The 21,977-nt window shown below is 44.2% G+C and overlaps 4 protein-coding genes across 4 annotated transcripts in view; 2 read left to right on the forward strand and 2 right to left on the reverse strand.

Moving 5' to 3' along the window:
• Positions 1-21,961, reverse strand: part of LOC142160029 (uncharacterized) — a 37,734-nt gene extending 15,773 nt beyond the window's left edge. Inside the window, exons 1-6 of the mRNA XM_075214948.1 lie at positions 21,745-21,961; positions 17,834-18,425; positions 16,283-16,437; positions 14,084-14,275; positions 13,881-14,004; positions 12,950-13,789 (exon numbers count right to left, since the gene is read on the reverse strand). Of these exons, the coding sequence (XP_075071049.1) occupies positions 12,950-13,789; positions 13,881-14,004; positions 14,084-14,275; positions 16,283-16,437; positions 17,834-18,416 (1,894 nt within the window). The 5' untranslated portion in view covers positions 18,417-18,425; positions 21,745-21,961. The remainder of the gene's footprint in view (positions 1-12,949; positions 13,790-13,880; positions 14,005-14,083; positions 14,276-16,282; positions 16,438-17,833; positions 18,426-21,744) is intronic.
• On the forward strand, positions 1,484-2,325 carry LOC142159974 (histone H1.10-like). The gene has a single exon (XM_075214886.1). The coding sequence runs from the start codon at positions 1,663-1,665 to the stop codon at positions 2,323-2,325; it is 663 nt and encodes a 220-aa protein (XP_075070987.1). The 5' UTR covers positions 1,484-1,662.
• Positions 4,342-5,037, reverse strand: LOC142159991 (histone H2A type 1-like). Its single transcript, XM_075214906.1, has one exon. It carries the CDS (start codon positions 4,941-4,943, stop codon positions 4,551-4,553), a length of 393 nt encoding a protein of 130 aa, XP_075071007.1. The 5' UTR covers positions 4,944-5,037; the 3' UTR covers positions 4,342-4,550.
• On the forward strand, positions 5,249-5,793 carry LOC142160008 (histone H2B 1.1). The gene has a single exon (XM_075214926.1). It carries the CDS (start codon positions 5,249-5,251, stop codon positions 5,627-5,629), a length of 381 nt encoding a protein of 126 aa, XP_075071027.1. The 3' UTR covers positions 5,630-5,793.
• Positions 21,962-21,977: the final 16 nt, after the last annotated feature.

Below are 21,977 nucleotides of genomic sequence, written 5' to 3' on the forward strand. Positions count from 1 at the left end.
GAAGGCCTAAATATTACTCGTGTGTGGTATTGATTTAAAGCCGGGGCTGGTTGTAATTTTCTAAATGTACCCATTTTTTTTTCCAAATATGGCCCTCAACATTCCAGGATCGAGACAAGCCACAACTAAAGAAAGCAGCATCCACAGGTGGTGAAAGTGAGCAGAACAGGTAAGACAGTGTGTGAAATGTTGTGATTCTAGTGGGAAAATTGCGATTTTTGGTGACTGTTCTGCCCAATCTAAGGGGCAGACCAAGACTGTAAACTGTTTGTGTACACACTGTATTCTTTCTATACTACATTATGGTGCTAGATGTCCTGAAACTCAGGAGTGCTGGGAAATATGTCACGCTCTGGCAAGCGGGCACTGCACCCTTGTGTCAATGGTGTACACACTGCAGGATTTTTTTTTTGTGCAGGAGGGTGGCCTAGTCCTTTCTAACCTGCTAGGCACACCCCAATGAAGCAAAGCCACGCCCCAAATAGTACGACCACACCCACAGTAACTTTGGTGCCGCGGCACAAATTTTTGGGGGGCCCCCAAGAAGTTATTGTATCGGGGCCCTGAATTCCTCTTGGCAGCCCTGATTATGCCAGGGCGGTGTCTCAGATGCTTCTGCACATGAGCCAGAATATATTCTTTCTTATCAGTAATGCACCAATAGCGAGTCTGAAAATATGTTTATACCCTTATATGTAAGTTGATTTCAAGACCCTGTGTTCTCCGAGTATAAAACCGGAATGCAGCCAGAGAGACCCTAGTCTCATGACTGGACCTTGATGAAGAAAGGTGCCTATTGTTTTTCCATCTTTCGTGTGAAAGAGGGGACCTGGAAATTGTCTGTTACTTGAAAATATTGGAAGCTGAGTATTTCATCATCATAAGTATTTGATTTACTTTCACTTTTATATTATGTTTATTGAAAAAATAAAGGTAAACGTCACAATAAATCATTCATGACACATTTACTCTTTGAAACCGAAAGAACCTCACTCAAAGAAACAATCATTACAGAGGCAGAGCTCTAGATTTACAGCTGGGAGAATGGTTAGACACAACATACAGCTGCCTCAGGTGCAGCAGGGCTTGGGAGTGTAAGACAGATATAGTGTGCTAGTAGGAGGTGTTGTGTCCCTGAATCTGGACATAAAGATGAAACACACCCAGGAGTGGGTTCCACTGGGGTGAAGCAGAAGTGTCCCACAATACTATAAGTTTACAATAAAGTGCTTTCATAGGAAATAATGTAGACAAATGGTGGTTTGATTGGTGCAGAGAGACATATTTAGAGCTGGTGCAACCTTAGGCATTGTAAGGGAATATATCCTAAATGTGTAATAATGCTCCCCACATGCTCATCATCAACACCACCTCCTCCAGCACTTATACTGGAAATAACAAGTGTTTGGAAATTGCCAAATACATAGAAATTGTGCGATTTTGGACTCCTGAAAGTACAACTAGGAAACCAATATTCTCCTTCTCTGAAAGGGAGAATGTGGGCGGTGACAAGCAATCAGCCAATCGAATGGAAGACGTCACTTGTACTCGCAACCTATCAGATCACAGCTGGGATTCTATATAAGAATCAGAGTGACGATGATAAGGATTCATCTGTTCTAGATGTTTAGTTCTAGAGTCTAGTTCCCGCCGCCCTGTACGATGTCTGAGACTGCTCCAGCCGCAGCTCCTGCGCCCTCAGCGGATCCCGCTGCTAAAAAGAAGAAGCAGCCCAAGAAGCCGGCAGCGAGCGGAGCCAAGAAGAGCAGCAAAGCCTCTGGTCCCAGCGTGTCCGAGCTGATCGTGAAAGAAGTGTCCGCTTCCAAGGAGCGCAGTGGGGTTTCTCTGGCCGCCCTGAAGAAGGCTCTGGCTGCCGGCGGGTACGATGTGGAGAAGAATAACACCCGCCTGAAGGTGGCGCTGAAGGGTTTGGTGACCAAGGAAACCCTCATCCAGGTGAAAGGCAGCGGCGCCTCCGGCTCCTTCAAGCTGAACAAGAAACAGGCGGAGAGCAAGCAGAAGGCGGCTAAGAAGAAGCCAGCGGCTGCGGCCAAGCCCAAGACACCGGCGGCCAAGAAAGTGGTCAAGTCCCCCAAGAAGGCCCCGGCTAAGTCCAAGAGCCCAAAGAAGGCCCAGAAGCCGGCGGCGGCCGCCAAGAAGGCAGCGAAAAGTCCCAAAAAGCCAAAGGCTGCTCCTAAGCCGAAGAAGGCAGCCAAGAGCCCCGCGAAGAAAGTGGCCAAGAGTCCGGCTAAGAAGGCGGCCAAGCCTGCGAGAAGCCCCGCTAGAAAGGCCGCTAAACCGAGGAAGGCTGCGCCCAAGAAGTAACCGGGATCCGCACTTCCCCATACACCACAAAGGCTCTTTTCAGAGCCACCACCTTCTCCCGACAGAGCTACATGTCCGTTGTACAAGGGGGTCTCATAAGCCGCAGCGTAAGATGAGCGCACGTTTTGCCTCCTATAAAGGCAGCGCATCCACATAGCTGACACAGTAATATCACTTCATACAACCTCCCGGGAGAGAGGGACAGATTATCCCGACTGACAGGGGCACATGTACACAGTGTAACGCTGGGGGGACGTGGGAGTATTATATATAACAGACCGCTCTAGTAATACATTACACTACAATAGATGTGGAGACATTATGCTCCCTCTGAGTGGGGAGGACGGGGACACAGTATAAAGTACGGGGGGGGGGGGAGCAATTCTGGAATATAGCAAACACTGCCGTTCTCATAATAGAGTAGACACAAAGCTACAGAGCCATTGGTGGACCTTTGACTGACGTGATGGACCAATGGTAGGGAGGGGGCGTCTCTTACTGCAGCCAATGAGGGTGAGACTCATTCGCTATATAAGACAGATTCCATCGTCGTTTCTTTATTCTTCTATAGACAGCTTAATTGTAGACATGGCAAGAACCAAGCAGACCGCGCGTAAATCTACCGGCGGGAAGGCTCCCCGCAAGCAGCTCGCCACCAAAGCTGCCCGGAAGAGCGCCCCAGCTACCGGCGGTGTGAAGAAGCCTCACCGTTACCGGCCCGGAACCGTCGCTCTGAGGGAGATCCGCCGCTACCAGAAGTCCACCGAGCTGCTGATCCGCAAGCTGCCCTTCCAGCGCCTGGTCCGAGAGATCGCCCAGGACTTCAAGACCGACCTGCGCTTCCAGAGCTCGGCCGTCATGGCCCTGCAAGAGGCCAGCGAGGCTTATCTGGTGGGGCTCTTCGAGGACACCAACCTGTGCGCCATCCATGCCAAGAGGGTGACCATCATGCCCAAAGACATCCAGCTGGCCCGCAGGATCCGAGGGGAGAGGGCTTAAGTCTGTTACGATCATAAACACAACGGCTCTTTTAAGAGCCACCAACATTCTCGTTTTAAAAGAGCTGTAATTTGATCTCGTATCCACACTTATGGTCATCATTAAATGAGCCCACAACTACTTGTTACAAAGCAGACTAAGCCTCGATGTTCTCAGGTTATTTCCAGGCTCACACTAGCCCATGATTCCGGACAGATCGTGTATATAGTTGTGCAGTAGACGGTGAAGTGTTTAACCGAGCAGATGATCGGGGGAAGCGAATCCTCGCTCTGCTCAACGGAAGGTGTTTATCTCGGTACTTTCAGATGTCTTTTGCAACTCACCCAGGGGTTTAACTGGTCTAAGAAAGGCGGGCGGGCGGGCTTACTATGATAATAATGGGTCTGAGTAGTAGGACAATATCACGGCAGTATTACTACTGTGTTACACAGCGGGAGGGGGCAGACGAGGAATAAGTCCTGTAATAAGTAGTTGGGTCCCCATTGGATGAAGAGGGTTTCTGCCTCCCGCTGATTGGCTGAGCGCACAGCCGTTAGTTATTTTAAAACTCCCGCCCAATAACCGGCAGTTGTACAGTTTATGACTTAATCCTCCATCTCCATGTGCGGCGCCTCATCCTTCAGTTACACCGGGTCCTACACTCCGCTGCTCAGGGAAATATCTTTAACCAAAATCCGTTACTGGGAAGCATTAAGTTTAGTGCAGAGCTATTATTACAACCTGCCGAGTAGAGAGCGAGTGACAGCATCGCTGCTTCCCCCGCTATACAGACTATGTGACGTGGGTAATGGCGGGGCTGGTTCTTCAAGAAACGTGAGATGCCAGAGAACAAATAGCCGTTCATGAACATGTCCGCAGTATCCGAGGCGAGAGGTTAAAGTTCGGTCACAAAACACAACGGCACTTTAATGTCACCAACATTCTCCTTCACTAGAGCTATTAGTTACTACTGTGTGCACTATTCCCGGTATCATTAGCTATGAGATCCGGGCGGTGGTAGAGAACTTCCAGACTCCCAGTAGCTCTCTGGGATGTAGACAACTGGTGCCTATAGCTTTGCCCGGGGCTCTGGGGGAAAGAAATCAGCTGATACACAAAGTGTTTACGAAACAGCTGATGACTTAGGACAATAACACTACTGTAGTAACAGTGTATGAGGCTCTTCAGGGACAATGTGGGGGCTCTTAAAAGAGCCTTTGTGTTTGGGGAGATTCTCAGGCTGCAGCTCACTTGCTCTTAGCCGCCTTGTGGCTCTCGGTCTTCTTGGGCAGCAGCACGGCCTGGATGTTGGGCAGGACGCCTCCCTGGGCGATCGTCACCCCACCCAGCAGCTTGTTCAGCTCCTCGTCGTTGCGCACTGCCAGCTGGAGGTGGCGGGGGATGATGCGGGTCTTCTTGTTGTCGCGGGCGGCGTTCCCGGCCAGCTCCAGAATCTCAGCCGTCAGATACTCCAGCACCGCGGCCAGATACACCGGGGCCCCGGCTCCCACACGCTGCGCGTAGTTCCCCTTCCTGAGGAGCCGATGTACACGGCCGACCGGGAACTGGAGTCCAGCCCGGGATGAGCGGGTCTTGGCCTTAGCCCGAGTCTTACCGCCTTGTTTACCGCGTCCTGACATTCTCACCACTAGTTATCACAAAGAACAAGATTTGGCATCTCCGCCCCTCAGTCTTGTATTTATACCCTGTAGGGACAGACTCCAGTATAAGTTATTGGTCCGCTTTCAGACCAGCCAATCCCGTTCATGTTCAGACAATCACCAATCGGTTTTCTGCGGTGCGAGCATGACGTCACTACACATCACATGACACAACTCTCCAATAGCGCACAGAGCAGGTTGTAAGACTCATTTACATGGGCTGCCTATAAATAAAGCGGTTGTGGATGTTGTGCTTATTAGACTCTGCGTAGTCTACATTGATAATGCCTGAACCAGCTAAGTCTGCACCAGCGGCCAAGAAGGGCTCCAAGAAAGCCGTGACCAAAACCCAGAAGAAAGATGGGAAGAAGCGTAGAAAGAGCAGGAAGGAGAGTTACGCCATCTACGTGTACAAGGTGCTCAAGCAGGTCCACCCCGATACCGGCATCTCCTCCAAGGCTATGGGCATCATGAACTCCTTTGTGAATGACATCTTCGAGCGCATCGCAGGGGAAGCCTCCCGCCTGGCTCACTACAACAAGCGCTCCACCATCACCTCCAGGGAGATCCAGACCGCCGTGCGCCTCCTGTTACCGGGAGAGCTGGCCAAGCACGCCGTGTCCGAGGGCACCAAGGCCGTCACCAAGTACACCAGCGCCAAGTAATCTGCTCCTGTCCTGAGATAACACAAAGGCTCTTCTAAGAGCCACCCACATTCTCCTTAATCGAGCTGTGATTATTATTGTGGTTTCTCTGTTCATAAACTGGACCCATAACCAGTAAGTTAAATTATTATTTACGCTAATAACAGATTAAACAGCAGACGAGACTTGTTATATGAAGTTATTGGGGCTGTATAGATGTTTCATTCTGAAAAGCGGATGTGAGCACTGAATGTGTCCGAGGGCGCCGAGTAATCTGCTCCTGTCCTGAGAGAACACAAAGGCTCTTCTAGGAGCCGCCCACATTCTCCCTGCCTGGGCTAGAACAACCTGTACATATGTGTCCCACTAAGGCTCTCTGTCCTCCCACATGCTGTCTGGCGGTCTCCGTGCTTCCATAAGTAAACGTTGTCCAATGGCTACAATACACCGAGACACTAAATTATCAGATAATAGAAGTGTAGGGGGAGAAGCTGCGTTACAGCCCCGGCTCTTACTCTCCTCACGGATCTCATTCTCCAGGAAACCGCGGGATAAGCTCAGAGAGGCGGGGAACGTACAACAGCAACTGATCTATCCTCACTCATTCACTAAGCCGCTTACACTATAATCTCCTGGCTTAGTGTATGATCATATAACAACATACGCTTAAATAGTTACGTTAAGTTGCTTTCTATGGGAGAACAAGCCGTCGACGGCAATACCATTTAATCAGTACGAATAAGACACCTTTGTAGCATATTGTTACCCCTTACATACTAGTAGCAGCAGAGTACAGCTCTTTATAAGACATGGTGGCGGCTCTTAGAAGAGCCTTTGTGTTGTGTAGCGGGACAGGCAGGAAAGGGAATCAGCCTCCGAAGCCATACAGGGTGCGGCCCTGACGTTTCAGGGCATACACCACATCCATAGCGGTGACCGTCTTCCTCTTAGCGTGCTCGGTGTAGGTGACGGCATCACGGATCACATTCTCCAAGAACACCTTAAGGACCCCGCGGGTATCCTCGTAGATGAGCCCAGAGATGCGCTTCACACCTCCCCTGCGAGCTAGACGGCGGATGGCCGGCTTGGTGATTCCCTGGATGTTATCACGGAGAACCTTCCTGTGCCTCTTAGCGCCGCCTTTCCCGAGTCCTTTACCGCCTTTCCCTCTGCCAGACATGGTACTTCCTGTTATCTCTCTCAAAACAAAAACTAATATGCATTAAGAGCTAGTTCTTCTTTTATACAAAATTAGCGGACCTGATGGGAGACCTCACAGCCATGGGGGAGGAGTCTCTAATCACCAGCTCTTGTATAATCGTTGAAAGAGACACAATGGAAGTTTCGGGCTGTTCTAGTAACAATCATTGATTTTTCCTACCATCCTTAATACAGTGTTTAGCATTGTTGTCTTGTTGTTTGAACTTCTACTTCATTTAGGCTGTTTAAATTCACAATGATTTCCTTTGGGAGGATAAATCCCCAGCTACTTTCCAGCTGATGATGGCGGCATCCTGGGGTACATGAAAGGTTTATGCTTATGATGAAGTGAGTACAAGCACAAGAGATGTCCTGGTGTATTGTCACTGCTTGGAAGCAGGGTTATTGGTGTGTTTCCCTAGAACCCACACATATTACTTGCACCGTTAGAAGTATAACACTGCAGGTAAATCATTGTTTTGTGATGTGTTTGCAAAAATTATGTGGGAGAAGAGGACAGTCGCACTATTGATCGAATATCTAATTTAATGCGCTAAAGGGAACATTTCCAGAAGAAAAGGTTATTATTCTCTTTGAAATGAAATGGTGGATTTTTGGTGAGATCATCTTATGTTTTAGAAAATTTATTTTTATTGAGTCCCTGCATTTGGATGTAGAATTTGTCCTAAAAATCTATTTCATGGACTTCTGGTATGAAATGTTACTACATAACTGCAGTATTATATAGAAATGACATAATCAGCAGAGCTATGGTATATATTAAGCAGCATAATAACACACACACTCATTTTAGCAAGAAAAAGAAATAAGATTAGGTTTTAAGCGATACGCTGTAAAGAATTGAAGCGGGAATTTTAAAATCAGTAACAGCTGCTTGTTCAGCAAATCCGGGGCAAGGGGAGGGAGACACCTTCTTTACCCTATGAAGCGGTTACTCGTCACAGGACACGCCCCCTGCCTCGTCCTAACTGTTCCCTCTTATATACAGCTGGGGCGGACCTAAGAAGAATGTTGCTGGATTCTTGTATAAGTCTGTAGGTTTCTGTGCTATCATGTCAGGTCGTGGTAAAGGGGGGAAGGGACTCGGGAAAGGCGGCGCTAAGAGGCACAGGAAGGTTCTCCGTGATAACATCCAGGGAATCACCAAGCCGGCCATCCGCCGTCTAGCTCGCAGGGGAGGTGTGAAGCGCATCTCTGGGCTCATCTACGAGGAAACCCGCGGGGTCCTTAAGGTGTTCTTGGAGAATGTGATCCGTGATGCCGTCACCTACACCGAGCACGCTAAGAGGAAGACGGTCACCGCTATGGATGTGGTGTATGCCCTGAAACGTCAGGGCCGCACCCTGTATGGCTTCGGAGGCTGATTCCCTTTCCTGTCTGTCCCGCTACACACATATACACAAAGGTTCTTCTCAGGGCCGCCACTTCTTCCAGTGCAGAGCTATAATATCTATACATGGAACTTAAGATTAATGATTTGCACGCAGTGTTCTGTTTTGATACAGGCAAATATCGGAAACAAGGTTGCTATTTGGAATATCAGTGTCGTTTAATAAACTTCTGAGAGTAGCTGATTATCCTGTTTTACTGTTGTCAGCTGGTATCGGAAATTAATAGACCTGACCAAGTATTGTTAAACTTGTTTAAAAATATACTTTTGCAGAAAGTAAATGCAGAGGTGATGGTGTAAGAGCCAATTATAGATATTGCTTTCAAGGCACTACAGTCCTTTCAGTCTGACTTGCAATTATTCATGCTTTCAATGCTATTAATAAATGAAAACCTTGAATTAAACACATACCATGGTTATTGTGATGAGTAAAGTATAATAAAGTGAAAATAATTGCTTGTTCCATTGTACTGTTTTTAAGAGAAATAAGACTATTAATAAAACATTAGTTTAAAATGGAATTGCCGATAATGTTAGCTTAGTTTCATTAGAGAAAGAATATAGTCTCATCATTCTACCATAATTTCAAAGTTCTTGAATTGTGCACCAACACGGATAGTTCTCTGCCCGAGACAAGCCAATTGGCCATGGTAAGGTAATCTGATAATTATATGTGTCATTTGACATGAAGGAGGACGAGCTGTCTAGGTGCAGGCTGCCAGAGAGGCCAACAGAAGAGTCTGCCTCTCCCAACACAGCTCGGATGTGTGAGGAAAGGATACTTAATGTAATGTGGGCTAATAATTTAATGGCTTTGACTTAGGGGCTAATTTTTTAATGGGTGCTATTAATTTATATGTGGGGTGATGGCGGGGTATTTAATTTAATGTGGGGCTGAGTTTGTGGAGAAACAGGGCTACTTATTAAATGTGAATATGAATTATTTAATGCCAGTAATGGTCTTGGGAAATGGGTTTATTACATGTGAATGGCATTAATTTATTGCTGGGCTGTTTGGTGGTGAGGGAAATAAGTATATTATTAAATGTGTACACTATTCATTTAATGTTGGGGCTGTTTGGGGAAAATAGTTCTATTGTTAAATGTGAATACTATTAATTTTATGTCATTTCATAATTAGGGCTGGTTGCAGGAAGGAAGACCTAATTATTAAAGGGGGTGCTATTGATTTAATGCTGGGGCTGTTTGGGGACTCTGAACCTGTCTTTTTTCCAAACAGGACCATGAAAATCCAGGATCTACAGAAGAACCAACTGAGCTTAAGACACCAGCAGCCGCAGGTAGTGACAGTGACAAGAACAGGTTGGAGAGAGCAGGACAGTCTGCCCACTGTCCTGATTCTGATGGGGCAGTTCCAAATCTTGCATTCAGACCAAATCCTGACTAAGCAAGTGCAGTTGGGAGGTATGTCCTGCTTCACACTGTACTGCTTGTGAAGGCAGAACTCTGTGCAACTAATAGACAAATAAACAGACAATACTGTGAGCACTACTAAAATTATAGCCATATTACACAATAGGGGACACCCCTGTCTTAAGTGCCCCGGGCCCCCCCCAGAGCCTAATCCAGCTCTGGGTGAGTGTGGCAGGTCTAACACAACGCCTGCTGAAACCCCATTTTGTTGTTTATGACTTCATGTGTATTACTTTAAGGCTTATGTAACCAAGTGATTTCACAATGCTTATATAATCAAGGCCTTTCTAGAAATTTCTTCACATATTTTCTTAGGGAGTTGTCTTTGGGCCTACTGCACATGCTCAAGCGTCTGATCAGTATTACACCAATAGAAAGTCCACAATTATGTTTATACATTATATGCAAATAATTTTAGGGCCCTCGTCAATAACAGCAAGGTAATTGCGACATAACGTCTCAGCTTGGATCACTCGAGGGATGCCAAGCACCTGTGTTGTTTCGTAGCTTTCAAGTTTACATGTCATCCTGAAACAGAGGAAGACGGGGTCCTAGGATAATTTACTATTAAACTTAGCTGCTGAAAGTAGATTGTCCCAGTAGAACTAAGTATTTGCATTATATTTACTCTTTTATATTAATTCTTTACATTAAATAAACAATATAGTTGTTAGACAATCTGAGTATCTCGTGTTATTAGTCTATTGTACCCCAAACCCCCAGTTTTCAGTGGGATACTGGCTGGGGAAGGTCAGTGTACCTTGCCCATAACATTGTACTTAAGAACTGGACAAGCTCTTCCCAGGAAATCCCGGTAGAGACTGTGTACATCCCCATAGCAAACCGCGCTCAGAAGCTTGTGAAGAGTCAGTTGTGGTTCTAAGCTCCACAGTGATCAGAGTGGAAACCAGCCCCACTAGGAATCAGTATTAGGGTAGAGCTATTATCTGTCTAAGTGAAGACTTGCGGCGGTCTATGCAACCACCAGCAAGTAGATTTAGAAGGATGTCCCAAGACAGGGGATTACAGCAAGGGTGTCCCAAAAAAGGAAGCGTGTCTGAACCCTGCCAAGTATAGAAGATCATGAGAAGCCGCATCAGGTGTGGTCTCAGCCCCACAGAGAACCTGGAAGAGTGACATTAGGCCATGGCTACGGCTCACCATAGCTACAGCTGAGTGACGTTATGTTAGCCCCACCAACAGTGCTAAACTTTCGATTGTGTCCCAAAAAAAAGTGTGAATCACCAATAGATGACCCCAGTAAATGGTTGTGGTTTCCAGCCCTACTGTGTGTATGATAGAATCCCCACTGAAAAATTGCGATGCTGGGCATGGTTCACATGCAAGTTGGCTTGGCATCAGGTCTTTGCATCCAGCCAGCCAGCCATGTGAGATATTGGGCAGAGGCTCTGAGATCGGAGAACGAATGGTGGGTCTCAGCCTCAAAGCACGAATATACAGCTGGAACAAGCCCCTCTGTAGAGGTGGAACAATGGCACATAGCTCTCTTGGATGCTGCTCCACTAGCTCTGGAGATTCCAGGCTAATTTCTGGCTGCCAGAGAAAGTAAGCAACTAGTTACCCGGCATGTCAATCTTGAGGAGCTCACTGTGAGGGTGGTCCAGAGGAGCAGAAGAGGAAACATCAGTTTGACAGCTAAGTCACCAGATACAGAAAAGGATGTGGCCACTGTTCCTGAAATCCTAAACCACCAAATCTGGATGTTACCAATTTTGGGTTTCTGTGTATTATGTTCACAAATGATACAAAAAAAGATTTGTAAAAAAAATCAAAAACAAAGACAATATAGTGATCTAAATGAAATATATATTCTCATATCAGCCCATTTGAATATATATGAGCAAAACAATTACTACATCAACATCCCATAGAAATATTTAAACTAAATAATTAAGAGAACAATAATGAGCGGTGCTTAAAATTGCAAATTATAAGATCTGGACAACTATGTGTAAAAAAGCTTTACTTCATATTGTGAATACATATCTACAGGTTCCAAGTTCATCAAACCACAATTTGAAAGAGTTACACTTCCATACCAGTAATACAAAATGTGCTTCTTATTGCTGACATGTTAAACAATTATTAGGAAAATGTTTACTCAACAGTAACAACGTGCTATTCAAATACTGACCACAAGGATATCCGATTGACCCAGCTGATTCCCACAGACATCTACAGAATTATTTTTTGTACCTAAAAGCAGGGGACCCAGCATTGTCAATAGAGATTAAGCCCAATAGGGACCCTTTCTAATAGGGAAGAATGCAGGTCACACTTCCACTATCTGTTCTTAAATATTGGCTGTAGCACAATAATGTTCAATGTACGCCATGGTTAAATCATCATCTGCAAGAGTAAGTTAAGTAGTGGTTGACAACATAAGACCAGAAGCCTCAGGCCAGCCATGTTTTTGGGTAAAATAGACTCTAAAGGGTTAACCTTCAGACAATGTCATCATGCAGGATTAAGCCTGATTGAATTGTCAATCAAGCAACCCAGTAATATACACACAACTGCAGACTCTGGGTAGCCCAAACAGCAGGAACTCCCAGACTACAGGACTGGCACACAGTCACTCCCCGAATGAGGAGTTCCACCAACCTAGAGAACATAGAAGGGCAATCCCAAAGGTATCCCACCCCTCCTAAACCATGGGAATTTGGGATGGGGTGAAGACACTTGACAGGAACAGAGTATTGTTCTCGGTTAGCAGGAAGGGCTGGAGGTTACCACTTTCCCTAGAATGCAAAGAACAAACAAAACTATTGGGAACAGGAAGAGACTGAAAGGACGATATATTAATTATCTCCCCAGTCTGATTAGTCCAGAAAGCAGTGTATTGTAACCCTCTGTGACCACACATGACCACCAGACATAACTTCTCAGGGGCCACATAGTATGAGAGAGGGACTCTCTAGGTTCCAGGATGGAGGAGATATGGCACTCCTATTGCGCCCCGGCTCTTTATAACTTACTGTAATGCAGTGAATGCAAAAGATTAGAGCTTTATGACATCTTGAATGTACAATAACACCAGAATACACTGCCTATTCCCTGCACCCCACAAGCATTTGCTGCAGTCAAAGTACTGCTAGCTATGGTTTTGCTTTGTTTTTTTCATATTTCAACTCCTGCAGTGCTAAGGATCAGTGGGACTCCTGTGTGAATTCTTACATGTCTAGTAAGATGCGATTTCTTAGTAAAGACTTTCCCGCATTCAAGACAGGGGTGCGATTTTGCTCCAGTATGTGTCACCTGGTGTTTAGCAAGATCTGATTTACTGATAAAACATTTCCCACATTCAGAACAAAAATATGGTTTCTCCCCAGTGTGAGTTCTTTGATGTCTGGTAAGATGTGATTTCTTAGTAAAACATTTCCCACATTCAGAGCAACAATATGGTTTCTCCCCTGTGTGAGTTCGCTGATGTTTAACAAGATTTGAGTTTGAGCCAAAACATTTACCACATTGAGAGCAATCAAATGGTTTTTCTCCTGTGTGAGTCCTCTGGTGTATAACAAACTGTGATTTCACAGTGAAGGCCATCCCACATTCGGAACATACAAAAAATTGATTCAACGTGTGCATTACCCGATTATTTGGAAAACCAGAGTTACTGATAAACCATTTCTGACAACTGGCTGATGTGGACATTTCCACCATACTTGCCGTCGAAGAATTTACATTTGTTTGTACACTACAGTCCACTTCATCCATCGTGCCATTCTGAGCATCACATGAATCTGTATGGGCAGAAGTGTCAGAATGGGCGAGGTTTCCTTCTTCACATGAGACTGGTTCCTCCTTAATATAAGATGTATGTTGAATTTGACCTGCTGATGTATAAATGTCAGTGTGTGGGAAGTTTCTTTCTTCACATGACATCGGTTCTGCCTTAATAGGAGTAGATTCATGTTGTGTATGATCTGTGAATGTATAAATGTCAGTACAGGTGATGTTTCTTTCTTTACATAACATGGATTCTTCTTTAAGATAAGTAGATGTATGTTGTGTATGAATGTCAGTGAGTGGGAGGTTTCCTTCTTCACATGGTAACAATTCTTCCTTAATATTAGTGGATGGACAATCAGTTGCAGCACATTTAGATAAATCTATTGGACGAAAATACATTGTGGTTATATTCTTTAAAAAAATATTTTATACTAACTATTGATATATATCAATTATTAAACTTGCTCTTACCCAGTGGTGTGAGGGGCGGGCGATTGTCAATCATGATGCTCTTGTACAGATCCTTGTGTCCTTCCAGATACTCCCACTCCTCCATGGAGAAATAGACAGTGACATCCTGACACCTTATAGGAACCTGACACACACAATGATACAGTCATCACCCAGACACATCCCCTGGTGTTACTGTATAATGTCCCATTCCCAGCAGTCACCTCTCCAGTCAGCAGCTGAATGATCTTGTTGGTGAGTTCTAGAATCCTCTGGTCATTGTTTCTCTCATGTATCAGTGAGTGAGGTGGAGGTTCCATGATGGGGCTCTGGGTCCTGCTCAGTCCTCCGGTTACATGGGGACTATACATGTGTGTAACACAATCACCAGGCATCATCCTTGGAGTTTTGTAATCCTGTGGGTTTAAAAAAATTGTAAACCTGGGTCTGGATGATGTAGAATAAGAAAATGCACAGGCAGAAAAAGGTCAACAATGGGCTCAATTAACTGTAACAAATTGTCCTAGTTGAAAACCTACTGTGCTGCTAGCAATAGGAGGTGGCTAAATCTGTTTTCACCAATTATGCCTACAAGAACATGATGAATTTTGCTGCAGCAAAAACAATTTGTGGTCCACAGAAACAGCCTCACTAGGCATTGAATACAACCAGCCATTAAATACAATACGCAGATCACCCAAAGTGGTTCAGCATCGCTAAAAAATAGGTTGGAGTCAGGATCACAAGCAAACAAGCAAGGTCAGCAACTGTAACATAGACAGAATAATGCAGATGACAAAACAACTCCCCAGAGAACAGACATGCCCCCCTAAAACACTCAAATGGTGCCCCTTAATGGGAGAGTCTATATAAGTGCCTATTTAGGCGTATATGTCTAAAAAGAGGAGTAATCAGATGGGTTCACTTGAGCGGGCTGAGACGGCGGGACTGCAAGGACAGGTTTTTTGCATTATTAAGCTGTTGCCGTAGTTGCTTTGCCTGAATCCTTAATATTTTATCATTTGCACCTATAAATGTGAACTGAAGTGTCCATTAACTTCTATCATAATAAGCAAGGTACCTGCCAGAGGTGTGGATGACAGATCATGGCTGCCTCCAATAGAAGTACAGAATGTGTCACTGTAGTAGGTAAAAGGAAATGCCAGTAAACTTGTAGCTCCTTCACACCTGTATAGCTTTCCGCATTAAAGGACATGGAGTCACTCGCAGTCAGAGAACCACAGCTCTATCACCAACAACACTGCTCCATCCAACTGCCCGAAAACATTCATTTAACAATATCTGACTAGCACAATGCGCTATGTGCCAACAATCCAAAGCCGATGGAGGGGAATCAACTCTGACCCTGCCATGTGTCGGCACCCTCAGAGTCCATTCACCTTTCAACTATGTTGGAGGGAGGACATAGCTTAGGGTATGTAAATTATTGTAACAATGCATAGCTGTGGTTTTGGTTTGGTCTTGCAAGTTGCTGTGGAAAAGAGCAGGGTGCCAAGATACTTGAAAGTAAAGGTTAAGCCCGCTTGGCATCCCCTCGCCAGTACCGGTTATACTGCCAAAAGGGCAATGACACTTGGTTGGACAACTGCATTACTGGAAGCCAAAAGGAGACAACCCTGTACTCATCAGTGTGCACCCCGGTAACTGACTTAATTTATAGGGGTTATGGTGTAATTAGGGAAAAGCATTAGTTATAGCTTTGTTGGTGAGCTTATTTAATACGTTTTACATTCTTTATACAGATATTTGCTTATGTGTATAAGCTACCCACATTAACAGTGCTGGGTGTAGGGAACAGGCTGAAATGAAAGCCCAGTCATGACAAACCAATTCAAGAGTCATTACCGAATAATTCCGGGAATACTACATTGACTGGCAAAGCAAACTGACCAGTAGTCACCCCAGTACTGTACCAACAGCGATGCCACTGTGACATTCTAAGACCAGAGGTAGTTTACACCTCTATAACCAGAACCATGTCCATGAATTACTTTTAAACTTCTCTGTTCTCTTTTGGCAACAAATAATAATAAACTTAGTTTTAGATGTAGAAAAAGAACCGGACAGAAATCACAGAAATAAACGTTTCCACAGATTTTCCCATGGCTACTTTGACATATTTAGACCAATCCCAGATGACAATGAAATGTATTCAGTTGGTACTCCTGAGTGTAGGGCTCGCAACTATGCAAACCTTTAAACAACGTCTTAGGGAGTTTAGGGACAGGGACCCAAATGGAAATGAGGACTCAAGTATGAGTCACTATGATGTTTAAAAAGGTCAATCTGCGGTATGGCTCCAAAAGAGGTGATGTTTCTAACGGTATTTCCTGTTTTGGGGTTAAAAGATGCTTTATTTTTAAAGTTAGTGATGTCACTGTGTCACTCCCAGATCCCCTCACCTCTCCAGTCAGCAAATAGATGATCTCCAGGGTGAGATTAAGTATCCCCTCAGTCATGTGTCGCTTGTCCTTCTCCTTCCTTAGTGAATCAGGCACAAAACCTGTCGAAAACTCTCTTGAACGTAGACAGATTCCACCTTCTTGTGACATTGCAGCTAAATTTAGAAAGAAAATAAATGAGAGAAACAAAGAGCTTTTCTTTCTGGGGCAATGTCTAGCCAAAACATATTTGTGCTGGGGGACTGTCTTTGTCTCCATCCTGACATTTAGGGCAAAAGCAAATTTGAGCTTTATTTTCATGCACAGTTTAGAGAAAGTAAATATCTAACCGGTTGCTGGAGATTATACTTATTCTTCATCAACATTTACATTTTTCTATTTATTTGTGGAATAGAAATAAATGGCTGTCTCATAAAGACCTTCAGTAAATTGTGACAAAGAGGGAGGGGAGAGGGCTAGTTTCTTCCAGAAACTCTAATAAGTATATCCCCCCCCCCCCCCAATCAGTCATTCACTACTGAATTAGCATTTGGCTCACGACAATCACAATGCTGCAGTAAACACAATATATGGTTAACCATGATTATTACACCCTGTGACAGGTCTATCAAAATGGCCACTGAACTCCATAGTGTATTATGTATTATAAAAGTGATACTTTTATGTGTGTATTATGAAGTGCTTATGTAACCAAGGCAGAACTGTGACGTGCCAAAATATCAGCCAGGGCGTTGTCTCAGATGCTTACTGTGCATATGCAGGGAATAGAATGGTCTTATCTCAGTTGTGCCAATAAGAAGTCCAAAATCATATTTTTACCTTAAATGTAAGGAATATCGGGGACCCTTGTTTTCTGGCTAAAAAAGCTGGATCGCTGCGCCACAGACTTAGCCTCATGACCGGACCTTCTGCAGAGGTACCAGGGTTCAGATCACTTCCAGCTTTCATACCAGAAAGACAGGGCCCTGGGAATTTCTGTGATTGAACATATTATAGGAAGCTAAGTATCATACTACCTTCCTCTTTTTATATTGTTAGCAAACAAAGTTTAACTTTTGTTGAACTTTGTTGTCACAAGTCTTTAAAAACTTTTGCAACCCAAACAAGCAGGTTTCGGGGACCGAAAGTAAATGCAAGTGATCAGCAGGAACACTTAACGGAAATGAATGTAAATAGGCCATGCTGCATCCCCTTCTGTTCAGTGTTCACTTAGAAAGCAGTACCCCCGTACCGTCTGTGCATTCTTTGTGGGGCTCAAAACTACCGGTATATGCCGAACCATGCGAGTGCATCTCAAGCCTGATGTACCACAGACACATTTAGAGTCTGCATGTATGTGCCCATAACCAGCTACATAGGTGGAATAAAGGGGCACAGAGATATTTTAATTACTGAACTTCATTAATGCCAGAGCATTATGTACTTGCCTGACAAAGCGTCCCAGAAACATGCAGATTAATGCTCTGCTGGAATAAAATGTTATGGTACTAGTGTAGATCCAATGTCGTTTTGATGGAACAAGAATGGGGCTTTTATGGTTTGTATACTTACGCTTCTGCATTAAATGCTTGGTGGAATCGTACGCAGAGTCTCGTTGCACTCTCCTGGTCTCTACCTCTGCAAACTCTGGCACTTGAACACCTTGATGACAGGTAGAGCGAAAGATCTCTGTTTGAGTGCCGACATCTATTTTTATCGTAGTTGGATTCTTTATTGTGCTAAGCAAATTGACATTTGGATTTCCAGCTACACATAATTTTGAAGCATTTAGGCTATTTAATATGCGGTTCATTCGAGTCTTTCGGCTTGCTCGTTGACGAAATGTTTCCTCAATCAAATTATCCCCCTGAGGGAAAATACTGGGAATAGCATCCACTTTCAGCACCTTTGTCCTTCCTGCATGTACGTAGCAATCGTCTGTAAAGTGTGCAGAGCAAAGACGGTAGTTGTCATTTTTCTTTGTCTCAAACACTCTATCAGCGAAGGCATCGATGTTCTTGAAGACATGTCCAGTTCTCTCAAGCCATACCTTTATACGATGTATATCTTTAGGGAACACGTGCAATATAATGTCTGGGTGCAAAGTTTTAATTCCAGTTCGGTAAGGACACGAGCGAATGATACAGCTCGGCATTTTAAATATCTGAAAGAGAAAAAAAGAAAAGAAAACACATGAATATTTACAATAAACATATACTGTGTAACATATAAAGTACTCCGTACACTTGGCGCCCATTCAATTAGCTGCAATGTTGCTACAGAATCTTGCTGCTATGTTTCTGCAAGTTTATATTAGAGACTAGAGAACTATACTAGAGAACTTTGCGGCTAATTGAATAGGGCTCTTGAAGTCAACAGTCAACTTCACAACTGAAGATAAATTATAAGGCTAAATCCTGAACAGAGGAATGAAGTTTAGCTTATTCCCTTTAATTATGTCTTTAGTCACAAGTATAATGGCCTGGTCTAGGCTCTGTCATAGTTATCTGAAATACCCTGATCTCTATGTCACCACATTGGATCAAGCAAGGAGATTGAACTTACCCATGGACACACAGATAGATCGACTGCTGAGTTTGCTCCCTGTGACGCCTTCAACTGTGGTGAACTGAACAAATGCACTGTCAACTGGACATACTGCATACACATATGCACAGGGGCCCGAAAGTTTTTGCTGATTATTTTAATATATAAAAACATTTTTAGTGATCAGAGTGCAGGAGGCAAGCTGCAAACCTGGACGTGACAGCCGAAGTAAAGGAGTTAGGAAGAAGGCTGATAGGCTTGAAAAAGCCTTGGAGAGAAGAGGCTCTCACTCAAGAGGCTAATCTGATGCTTGGGAGATTGTTCCACAGGTGGGAACAAGCTGAAGCAAAGTCCTGAAGGCAGGACTCAAAGGAGGTAATCAGTGTGGTAGTGAGGTGGCCGCCATTGGCACAGCAGAGAGGGCAGGAAAGAGGGTGGGAGTTTATATTTAATTCTGTAGGGCACTGGGAGTCAGTGGCAGAGGAACTGCAGAGATAGAGTCCCGGGAGAGAAAAATAAGGTGGGATTGAGGATAGACTAGAGGGGCGAGGTGGGAGTTGAATAGACCACAGAGAAGGAGGTAACAGTAAATAAGACGAGAGACTACAAGGGTAAATAAGAGTCTTGGTAGCTTCCACTGTGAAAGACTTGGATATATTCCAGAGGTGGAAGCAGAAGGATTTGGAGGGGACTGAATGTAAGGTTTGAAGGAGATCAAGGAGTCAAGGATGACCTTTAGGGAGCAGACTTGAGAGACAGAAAAGAGGGTAGTGTTATCAACAGATAGAAAAAGAGAGGGGTGAAGGAGCCCAGGAGGGGGAGAGACTATTATTTCAGCCTTAGAAATATTGAGTTTAAAAAAGCAATGGAACATCCAAGGTGAGATGGCCGAGAAAGAGCAGGAGTCATGAGATGGGGAGTAGTCAGGGGAGGAAATACAGATTTGGGTTTGATCAGTATACAGGTGGTACAGGATCTGATGGGGTGATGAAGAAAAAAAGAGCAGGGGACCAAGAACAGATCCTTAGGGAACTCCGACAGGTAAAGAAAGAGGACAAGGGAAGTGGAGTCAGCTATAGAGAATACAAACGTTGTGGTTGGTGAGGTAAGAGGAAAACCAGGAGAGGACAGTGGTACAGAGGCCTATAGATTGGAGAGTTTGCAAAAGAAGGGGGAGATTAATAGTATTGAAGGCAGCAGAGAGGTCGAGAAGGATGAGAAGGGAGATGTATCCCTTAGACTTCCACATTTGGTTTATTTCTGTATTGAGGAAACTGAACAAGCTTTGTGCACAATAGCTACAACCACATATGGTCTTAAAGCAGCAATCACATGAACACAAAAAATCAGTTGATGTTTTGTTGTTGATTCTTTTTAGCACACATAACAGTGGCTAGGCTACAAGGAGAATGTTGGAATGTACCATTTTTGCTTGTTTTTTCTTCAGGCTTCTATTAATGATTTCTGATTCTGTAATACCTTGGCAACCACAGACAGATGGCATGTGATATAGCACCTCTGCCTGCACTGTGACATCCTCCTTCTCCCCCATCACATGATATGCTGAGTACCTGTGCAGCACACTGACTGAGAGTGTGAGTGTGAGTGTGAGTGTGTGAGTGTGTGTCTGGCAGTCATTTTACCATGTCTGCCAAACAGAGAGCTTTGGAAAAGAAGATGATTTGTAGGAGGATCGCTGAGAAAAAGGACTGTCAAATGCATCATTAAAATGCACTTGCTATGTAAAGGGGATTGCTGCTTTAGTATATATGCACTGTAGGCTCCATAGTGAAGGGCTGGATAGTGTATACCTGTATGACACAATATAAATAGTAATGACAATGTACACAGATTGTTACTCTGTACTAGTCCACAAATCAGCAGACTGAAAACTGCAGAAAAGCGATACTCTGCATATGAGTAAATTACATTTAACACCTCCTTCCACAGTCTAAACCTACAAACTATCACTACACATAAACTCCCCCTATTGGCAACCTAATCCTGAACTAACCGCCTTGTTCCCTAACTCTAACCCCCCACACTTCTGCATTTTACGGAGTGCTAGGAGAGCAGAAGCTACCATCTGTATAATTACACCAAGCCAAGTATGACAAGGCTTGTGATCCCACACACCGCAAAGAAATGACACAGACAGTTGCTGATTACCTTCCCTACTGTGAAATATGATAGGCTGGAATTCCCTATTGGAAGGTGCAACTTTAGTGCAGCAGTCAATTATAAGGTTCCTTTCTCTTACAATACATGAACTTACACAGTTGGAGCACTAACGGGGTATATGGTGGCATTATGAGGCAATAATAGTTGTAATATTGCTATATTGTGCAATCATGGGATTAAATAGTATAATGGAACCATGTACTATGGACATGGAGCTTCTACACCTGCCACATATCTGCTTATGAGACTGTACATTCCTTGATGTGCTAAAAATTAGGCTATTTATGATAGACAGATTGGTCTGATACACAGAACATATTTTTTTTTTTTAAATTATAACCAAAGCACATCAAATTATTAACTTTTACAGAGCAATAAGTAGACCTTTGCTGGCCATAGCCCATAGCAGGTATGTCAAACATCTGCCAAACATAAAATGTCTCCTTATTCCACTTAGTTTCCAACTGCAATAACCTCTGTAAACTGAACTGGATTAGAAATATAATCAAGGAAATGCTTTAGTCCAGATTACTGCATCTGAGAATAAGTGGGAAACACAAAAGCATTCCAGCTGAATGGTAGTCATGGTAATTGTTTACCTCTTCTTTGTAGGAAAGGGAAACAAAAAGAATTTTCAAGATGGCAGACCACATACATTAAACATAATACAGGACACAAGAGGCTCCTCCTGCACCATATGATATGATAGCACAAGGTACAAGCATATAATAACAGCTCATGATAAATGTTATTACCTGATTAATCCTGGTCACATCAATAACACTGTCCCCACTGCTTTCTACGAACCGGAAGTAGATTATTTAGAGTTTTATAATCCTGGATTTAAACCACTTCCTGTCCGAGCGTTCCAGCTGGTCTCCTTGCTGTGCGTTCCACCGCACTTCCGGGTTGTCGCGTGGTGCTCTCTATACCTTGAAGCCAATGCTGACCGTCTCCCACAAACAAAGCACAGCCTAGGCCACGGCCT

The sequence above is a fragment of the Mixophyes fleayi genome, chromosome 6 (assembly GCF_038048845.1).
Source record: "Mixophyes fleayi isolate aMixFle1 chromosome 6, aMixFle1.hap1, whole genome shotgun sequence".
Classification (NCBI taxonomy): Eukaryota; Metazoa; Chordata; class Amphibia; order Anura; family Limnodynastidae; genus Mixophyes; species Mixophyes fleayi.

Bases quoted from the DNA above. Each gene is read 5' to 3' on its own strand.
- LOC142159974 (XM_075214886.1), top strand. From the start codon at position 1,663: ATGTCTGAGACTGCTCCAGCCGCAGCTCCTGCGCCCTCAGCGGATCCC.
- LOC142159991 (XM_075214906.1), bottom strand. From the start codon at position 4,943: ATGTCAGGACGCGGTAAACAAGGCGGTAAGACTCGGGCTAAGGCCAAG.
- LOC142160008 (XM_075214926.1), top strand. From the start codon at position 5,249: ATGCCTGAACCAGCTAAGTCTGCACCAGCGGCCAAGAAGGGCTCCAAG.